Source organism: Alosa sapidissima, chromosome 14 (genome assembly GCF_018492685.1).
Source record: "Alosa sapidissima isolate fAloSap1 chromosome 14, fAloSap1.pri, whole genome shotgun sequence".
NCBI classification, from domain to species: domain Eukaryota; kingdom Metazoa; phylum Chordata; class Actinopteri; order Clupeiformes; family Clupeidae; genus Alosa; species Alosa sapidissima.
In genome coordinates this window covers 36,811,381-36,819,748 of record NC_055970.1, presented here as the reverse complement: position 1 = coordinate 36,819,748, position 8,368 = coordinate 36,811,381, and the positions used below count along the sequence as shown (strand labels likewise).

Genomic DNA, 8,368 nt, shown 5'->3' with positions numbered 1-8,368 from the left:
ACACCATATGTGATGGTACCATAGGCCACGTACCCTAGACTTTAAGCCTCAGAGAGTGCACATAAGCTGGGTAAAGTGTTTAAGGCTTGCCTGGAAGTAGAAATCATGGAAGTAGGTGTCATTTCTGGAACAACATTATTCTGGTACATACAACATATGTGATGGTATCATAGGCCACGTGCCTTAGACTTTAAGCCTCAGAGAGTGCTCTGAAGCTGGGTAAAGTGTTTAAGGCTTGCGTGGAAGTAGGTGTAAATTCTGGAACAATATTAATTCTTGTACAACAACTATGATGGTATCATAGGCCACGTGCCTTAGACTTTAAGCCTCAGAGAGTGCTCTGAAGCTGGGTAAAGTGTTTAAGGCTTGCCTGGAAGTAGAAATCATGGAAGTAGGTGTAATTTCTGGAACAACATTATTCTAGTACATACAACATATGTGATGGTATCATAGGCCACGTGCCTTAGACTTTAAGCCTCAGAGAGTGCACATAAGCTGGGTAAAGTGTTTAAGGCTTGCCTGGAAGTAGAAATCATGGAAGTAGGTGTCATTTCTGGAACAACATTATTCTGGTACATACAACATATGTGATGGTATCATAGGCCACGTGCCTTAGACTTTAAGCCTCAGAGAGTGCACATAAGCTGGGTAAAGTGTTTAAGGCTGGCCTGGAAGTAGAAATCATGGAAGTAGGTGTAATTTCTGGAACAACATTATTCTAGTACATACAACATATGTGATGGTATCATAGGCCACGTGCCTTAGACTTTAAGCCTCAGAGAGTGCACATAAGCTGGGTAAAGTGTTTAAGGCTGGCCTGGAAGTAGAAATCATGGAAGTAGGTGTCATTTCTGGAACAACATTATTCTGGTACATACAACATATGTGATGGTATCATAGGCCACGTGCCTTAGACTTTAAGCCTCAGAGAGTGCTCTGAAGCTGGGTAAAGTGTTTAAGGCTTGCGTGGAAGTAGAAATCATGGAAGTAGGTGTCATTTCTGGAACAACATTATTCTGGTACATACAACATATGTGATGGTATCATAGGCCACGTGCCTTAGACTTTAAGCCTCAGAGAGTGCTCTGAAGCTGGGTAAAGTGTTTAAGGCTTGCGTGGAAGTAGGTGTAAATTCTGGAACAATATTAATTCTTGTACAACAACTATGATGGTATCATAGGCCACGTGCCTTAGACTTTAAGCCTCAGAGAGTGCTCTGAAGCTGGGTAAAGTGTTTAAGGCTTGCCTGGAAGTAGAAATCATGGAAGTAGGTGTAATTTCTGGAACAACATTATTCTAGTACATACAACATATGTGATGGTATCATAGGCCACGTGCCTTAGACTTTAAGCCTCAGAGAGTGCACATAAGCTGGGTAAAGTGTTTAAGGCTGGCCTGGAAGTAGAAATCTTGGAAGTAGGTGTCATTTCTGGAACAACATTATTCTGGTACATACAACATATGTGATGGTATCATAGGCCACGTGCCTTAGACTTTAAGCCTCAGAGAGTGCACATAAGCTGGGTAAAGTGTTTAAGGCTTGCCTGGAAGTAGAAATCATGGAAGTAGGTGTAATTTCTGGAACAACATTATTCTAGTACATACAACATATGTGATGGTATCATAGGCCACGTGCCTTAGACTTTAAGCCTCAGAGAGTTCTCTGAAGCTGGGTAAAGTGTTTAAGGCTTGCGTGGAAGTAGGTGTAAATTCTGGAACAATATTAATTCTTGTACAAACACTATGATGGTATCATAGGCCACGTGCCTTAGACTTTAAGCCTCAGAGAGTGCTCTGAAGCTGGGTAAAGTGTTTAAGGCTTGCGTGGAAGTAGGTGTAAATTCTGGAACAATATTAATTCTTGTACAAACACTATGATGGTATCATAGGCCACGTGCCTTAGACTTTAAGCCTCAGAGAGTGCACATAAGCTGGGTAAAGTGTTTAAGGCTTGCGTGGAAGTAGGTGTAAATTCTGGAACAATATTAATTCTGGTTTGCCTTCCACTTCCACTTCCATAATATCTACTTGGTGCTTACCCAAACATCGATTCCTCAGCCCACAGAGGTTCTGGACTAACCCTAGTTGATATTCTGGAAGGGGAATGCCAGCTTCTATATTTTCTACTCATAATTCTATCTTCAGCTCTATATTAATGTTGGCTTTGTTATGGAGAGTATGTGGTTGTTACAGAGGGACAACATATTATTAGTTATTTATATTTACTGCTGTAAGTGCAGTGTGTGCAAATGTTGTGTGTGATGTCGGTATGCTACTGAGACCTTGATTTTCCCCTTGGGGATCAATGAAGTATCTATCTATCTGTCTACATATGATGTATTGACAAAAAACACCACAATTGCTACTGTGAAACTTCCTTTTACTTAGAGTAATCACAATACATTTATGCTTTTCAAAACACAACAACACTCATCAACACTTTTACACTACCCACTTTACTCAAATAAAAAAAAAACATAATTAGTTGGAGTCCTCACTGTCTGAGGATTCAGGGCTGTTGTAGTGGATACTTGAGGAGCTGCTGGACTGGCTGCTGGAGGAGCTGCTGGAGTCAGAGTCCGACTCCTGGATGGGACTCAAAGGACGGATTCGGTATGGGGTCCAAGATGTTTCCTGTGAAGGGCCTGGTACTGCCAGCTGTGAGGGTCTGGGTCCACCTGCAAGGTCCTGTGAGGGTCTGGGTCCACCTGCAAGGTCCTGTGAGGGGCTGGGTCCACCTGCAAGGTCCTGTGAGGGTCTGGGTCCACCTGCAAGGTCCTGTGAGGGTCTGGGTCCACCTGCAAGGTCCTGTGAGGGGCTGGGTCCACCTGCAAGGTCCTGTGAAGGGCTGGATCCACCTGCCTGCTCCTGTGAAGGGCTGGGTCCACCTGCAAGGTCCTGTGAGGGTCTGGGTCCACCTGCAAGGTCCTGTGAGGGGCTGGATCCACCTGCCTGGTCCTGTGAAGGGCTGGGTCCACCTGCCTGGTCCTGTGAGGGGCTGGATCCACCTGCCTGGTCCTGTGAGGGGCTGGATCCACCTGCCTGGTCCTGTGAGGGGCTGGGTGCCTGTGCAGGCTGGGTTACTTTCCTAATTCCTAAAAGAGTGTACACAAAAACACATTAAATTTGACCAATAGAGATGGTCTAAAAAGGACAGACAGAAAGACACTTAAGCCTTCATTACACTGACAGACTTTGGAAATTTAGTCGCCACAGTAAGGCCACAGTTACCTGCAACTTCCTTTGCATCTTTCAAAAGTGATGACATTATCCAGATTCTCACTTTAGAGCAGTCCTTTGCAGATGCCTCTGGCACATAAAACTTTCTTGAGGTTTCAAGACTGTGGCACATGCCATACGCTACCTTCTTGCGTTCTGAGTCCTCAAGATTCCTCTCAGTCTAGTGAGGAAAAACAACACAGAATAATACAAATGCAAAGAAAAACATCATATTAGTGCAGTGAAGCTATGTGGTGAGTTAGAGTACTTACGTAGGTGCAGATGGCTGTGCGGATGTCTGTCAAATTTGGCTTTCCAGGTAAGCCAATGTACCTCCAAGCAGTGGTAACGCATTTCCCCATGGTAAGCATCTCCGCTCCTGAGCAACTGAAAAAAACTGTAGATGGCCTAAACTGGTATCCAGGGAGTTTTGGTCGCAAGCCAAGAAATTGTTTGAGGTGCCCCCACAACTCCTTTGTAACAGTAAGCTTTGCTCTGCCAAAGCTTCCACTAGTTTTATGGTCAGAGACCTGAGGACAAAAAGTTAACATAGTTGACTGGCAGTGAGTGACAGAATTTCTACATTAACCACTAGACCAGTACAAGCCCATGATATCTACTCACAGAAATTGTCACTGTGTCCTTCTGTTTTTCGGCCCCCATGACATTCATGGGGCGCATGTTTAAAAAGACACATCGTCTATGGCCAGAGGATGTAGCCATCACCCCAACAAGAAGGCCTACCACCTGCTTAAGGGCTTTCTGAGATGTAAGGTTTTTAGCCAGATGGTCAATGGCCTCAGCTAACTTTTTTGTGCCAACTTCAACAAATCTCAGCAAATCCACACTTTGGATGAGGTTGTCTAAAATGGAGGACAAATTCAGTGTAACCACATTCATATACATACATACATACATACATACATACATACATACATACATACATGACTGACATCAGTTTAGGTTAGTATAAGATTTACATGAATAGTACACATTGCAGGCACTTCCAACATTCAAACATACCTGTTTTTTGCTTTTTGTATTCTTGCTGTTGCAGAATGACTTGGGGCAAAAGCCCTTTCCTCCAGGCCTTCAACTTTATCAAAAGTGAATCAATAGCCCTAGTACTGAGGCGCATGTAAGGGAGATTGTACCTTTTCAGGAAAATGAGAAATTTCTCTATATCCAAGGCAAAGTGTTGCTGGGTGCTGGGTGCTTTGCCAGAATCAGCAAGACTCTGCATGAATCTAAAATAACACAAACCAGAAATCTAACCAGCTGACCTCAATTCAAGTCATAGGTCATTTTGCACTGATGAAAAGTTAATTTAATGGGGTCTGTGTAGGTTCTCATTCATCCAGGTCATAGTAGTCAGCATTAACTCAGCATTAATTGAATGGGGATATCAAAACCTACTTACCCAACCAATTTCCCAATGTCCCCAAGGAACTGGAGAGATTTATTGATGTCCGCCCGTGATCCCCACGTGTGAAGGATCCACTTCTCAACATGGCTTCTTATTTGTTTGTCATTTTGCACTTTTTTATTACTCTGGGCAGGTCCCACCATTGATGTAGTAAAGGTGTCAAGTAGGTGTTCTAGAAAGACAAATACATATGAAATATTGCTGACTAAAACTCAGTGAAATACTAAGCTTAGGTAGGTATCTTAACCTTACCCTTGGGGATCAATAAAGTATCTATCTATCTATCTATCTATCTATCTATCTATCTATCTATCTATCTTGACTCACCTAGGTTGGTGCCTGCTTTGGGTAATAAAATAGGCACAGTGGTGCGTTGCTTCCCTCTCAAGATATCTAGGTCCCTTTTGATCTCCTTCACCTCAGCCTTGAGGTCTGTGAGCTCCCGCCTCAGGTCCTCATTGTTGTTTTCAGGGATGCCCGATGCGCTTGAGGTGGAGCGCTCCTCATGCACACTTGTACCACCACGAATTTGCCTTTCAATAGCTGTTTTTTTGGCACTTTTCATCATCTGCTTCAGTGTTTCACCCTACAAAAGTTAGAGAGGAAATGTATGAACAAATTAAATCAATGGGATAAAAGACGGAAATAACCTAGACCCATTTTCAAGTGCACGTTTTGGTTACAAACCTGGGCAAATTGACTGAAAGTAACAAACCTCCTCATAGAAGACACTGTGGATGTTTTGTCCTAGTAAAATACAGCTCTAAGGACTCTTCTATTATAAGTATAAATACTCTTTTGATCCCGCGAGGGAAATTTGGTCTCATATGGTCGCATTTATCCCAATCCGTGAATTAGTGAAACACACTCAACACACAGTGAGGTGAAGCACACACTAATCCCGGCGCAGTGAGCTGCCTGCAACAACAGCGGGGTTAGGTGCCTTGCTCAAGGGCACTTCAGCCATGCCTACTGGTCAGGGTTCGAACCAGCAACCCTCCGGTTACAAGTCCATAGCACCAACCAGTAGGCCACGGCTGCCCCAATATTATTAGTTAAATTATCCAGGTTTGTCATGAAACCCTGTACTTCACAATACCTGAACTTTGTGAATCTGAAACAGATGCTTGTCCAGGCGTGAACATTCATCCACTGGGCAATTCACGACTGGGCAGCGCAGCTTGCCAGTGTACCGCCCTGACTTGAGCCCTATAATAAGCTTCCTCTTTTCCTTACTCTCAATCTTGTGCGTCAAACGCACATGGCGGGAGACATCCACCAGTTTTTCTGGGCAGAGAGGACACTGTCTCTTCACCTGAGTTTTGAATACATACCAGGTCAATCAGAAAAAAAGGAGAAAGTGCAGAACCATCACATTAATAATAACTTCTTATTGGCAATAGTGAGCAAATGACATAAATTCTACATACATTTCCAGAAAACAAACCACATCTCATTAAAATGTACTTCTTCAGGTAGGAGACCCATATTATCTACGTTTAGTTCCAGATTATACACTTCCAGAAAACAAACCACATCCCATTAAAATGTACTTCCTATCATTCAGATAGGAGACCCATATTATCTACGTTTAGTTCCAGATTATACACTTCCAGAAAACAAACCACATCCCATTAAAATGTACTTCCCATCATTCAGATAGGAGACCCATATTATCTACGTTTAGTTCCAGATTATACACTTCCAGAAAATAAACCACTTCCCATTAAAATGTACTTCCCATCATTCAGATAGGAGACCCATATTATCTACGTTTAGTTCCAGATTATACACTTCCAGAAAATAAACCACTTCCCATTAAAATGTACTTCCTCTCATTCAGATAGGAGACCCAGATTATCCACGTTGACATCAAAATCAGATCCACTTACCTTTGCCATGGTTGTCTTCCAAGAGAGCAACTGGCTGTAATAACTTTGTATATATAGGTATTTTTTAAGGACGGCCCACCTAATTAGAACTAGCCAATGATGGTTACAAAATGACTACATCCATATTTTACACTCAACCCTCTAAACTGATGACTAATGACAGAAATTCTACATACACTTCCAGAAAACAAACCACTTCTCATTAAAATGTACTGTTCAGGTAGGAGGACCAGATTATCTACGTTTAGTTCCAGATTATCCACGCTGCCCCAATATGGAATCTATGATAAAATGTCACTTTAAAATCAGCTCCTTTTACTTTTACCATGGCTATTTTCCAAAAGACCAACTGTTCAAGAAAAGAGATCTGACAATTATTGTTGCATTGTTGTCAATCTTTATTACTTTTGACCATCATGCGGAGTCGGTTCCGGACATTTTCAATAGACAGTTCAAATTTGTGGCACATTTGGAGAAGTTGAGGATTTTTTTTTAATGTTCGTTTTATGTTTTTTGTCCTGATAACCTCATCCTCAATGTCATGCTGGAAGGACAATCTGAGTAGGGCCAACAATTCCGGTGAAAAGTAAAGCTTTCTTCGGCAACCCTAGAGAGAGGAATATGTACAACCATTATTACTTTATATAAACTTACAGCTCAACCAGTCATTTCATTACAGCTGTGCCTTTTTGCTTACATTTGTTTTGATGGTGTCAGGAAGCTGTGCATGTTTTTTATTTTTCTTCCTCTTTTGCTTGTTTTTGTCCTTTGATTTTTTATGATCTTTGTGCTTCTTCTGATGCTTTTTCTTGCTTTTTTTCCTCTCCCCTATTTTTACCTCTTTCCATTTATTCTTGTGACATATCCATTTTGTTGTGTGTTTTTCCAGCTTGTGGGAACAAGGAAGATGTCAGCTGTTTACATCCAATAACCTAAAACAAAGCCCAATAAAACAACTTCCAGTTATTCTACTTACCACATCCAATTTCTGGGATTTGTGCTGCTGACTACATATTGGGGCCACAAGTTCCTTCTGTAGTTTCTCTTCCTCCAGGTCCCTCTCAGAAGGATACTGGGCACTTCCTTCCTCACAAGTTTTAGGTAACACCTGTTTTGTACATGTACACGATTAGAGGCCCATATCTATCTATTTGTTACTTCCAAAAAGTCAACATCCAGGAATTCTACTCACCACATCCAGTGCCTGGGTGTCTGCCGGTTGCTGGTATGATGGCATAACTTGTGAAAAACTGAGGTCTTCCTCTTGTTCTTTCTCATCCAGGTCTCTCTCCAAACATACCAAATCGATTTCAGTATCTACACTGTTGAGCTGTTCAATGACAATCATGAGGTATAACACACTGTAGCCCACCATCAAGCCAAAAAAACAACATCCAAAATTTCCACTTACCACATCCAGCTTCTCACTGTTGGACTGCTGTTGCGTTGAACAGACAAGTGACCTCGAAAGGACTACCACCAGCCGCTTTCCCCCAATACACTCCTTCATCAGCTTTTCCTTCAGCTGCTCCATTGTCTGCTTCGCTTCCACTTTCTCCACCTGCTTCTTGCGCTTTATTCACCTGCTCCTTCCGCTTTATCCACATTGTGTTTGGAAGACAATGGAGAAGCAGTTATATATACTTGTTCATAGCTGACGTCATCTCTGTTAGTTGGGATTCCATGTTAGCAACATCCTGATTCCATATTTGTATCTTGCATTCTATTGGTTTAAATTATTGGTGGGCGTTTCTGAATGCCTTAAAGTACAAAAGGGGATGCATCCAGCAGTCTGTAAGGGTTTCCACAAGATCCACGATCCAATCCAAAA

At 42.2% G+C, this 8,368-nt stretch overlaps 1 protein-coding gene across 1 annotated transcript; it reads right to left on the bottom strand.

The window, feature by feature from the left end:
• Window positions 1-2,113: 2,113 nt before the first annotated feature.
• On the bottom strand, window positions 2,114-8,072 carry LOC121682370. Its single transcript, XM_042062488.1, has 10 exons — window positions 7,949-8,072; window positions 7,730-7,867; window positions 7,514-7,645; window positions 4,973-5,231; window positions 4,640-4,817; window positions 4,243-4,466; window positions 3,844-4,082; window positions 3,492-3,749; window positions 3,232-3,400; window positions 2,114-3,095 (listed from the first exon to the last, which is right to left on the bottom strand). The coding sequence occupies exons 1-10, from the start codon at window positions 8,069-8,071 to the stop codon at window positions 2,482-2,484; spliced, it is 2,334 nt and encodes a 777-aa protein (XP_041918422.1). The 5' UTR covers window position 8,072; the 3' UTR covers window positions 2,114-2,481.
• Between the last annotated feature and the right edge of the window lie 296 nt (window positions 8,073-8,368).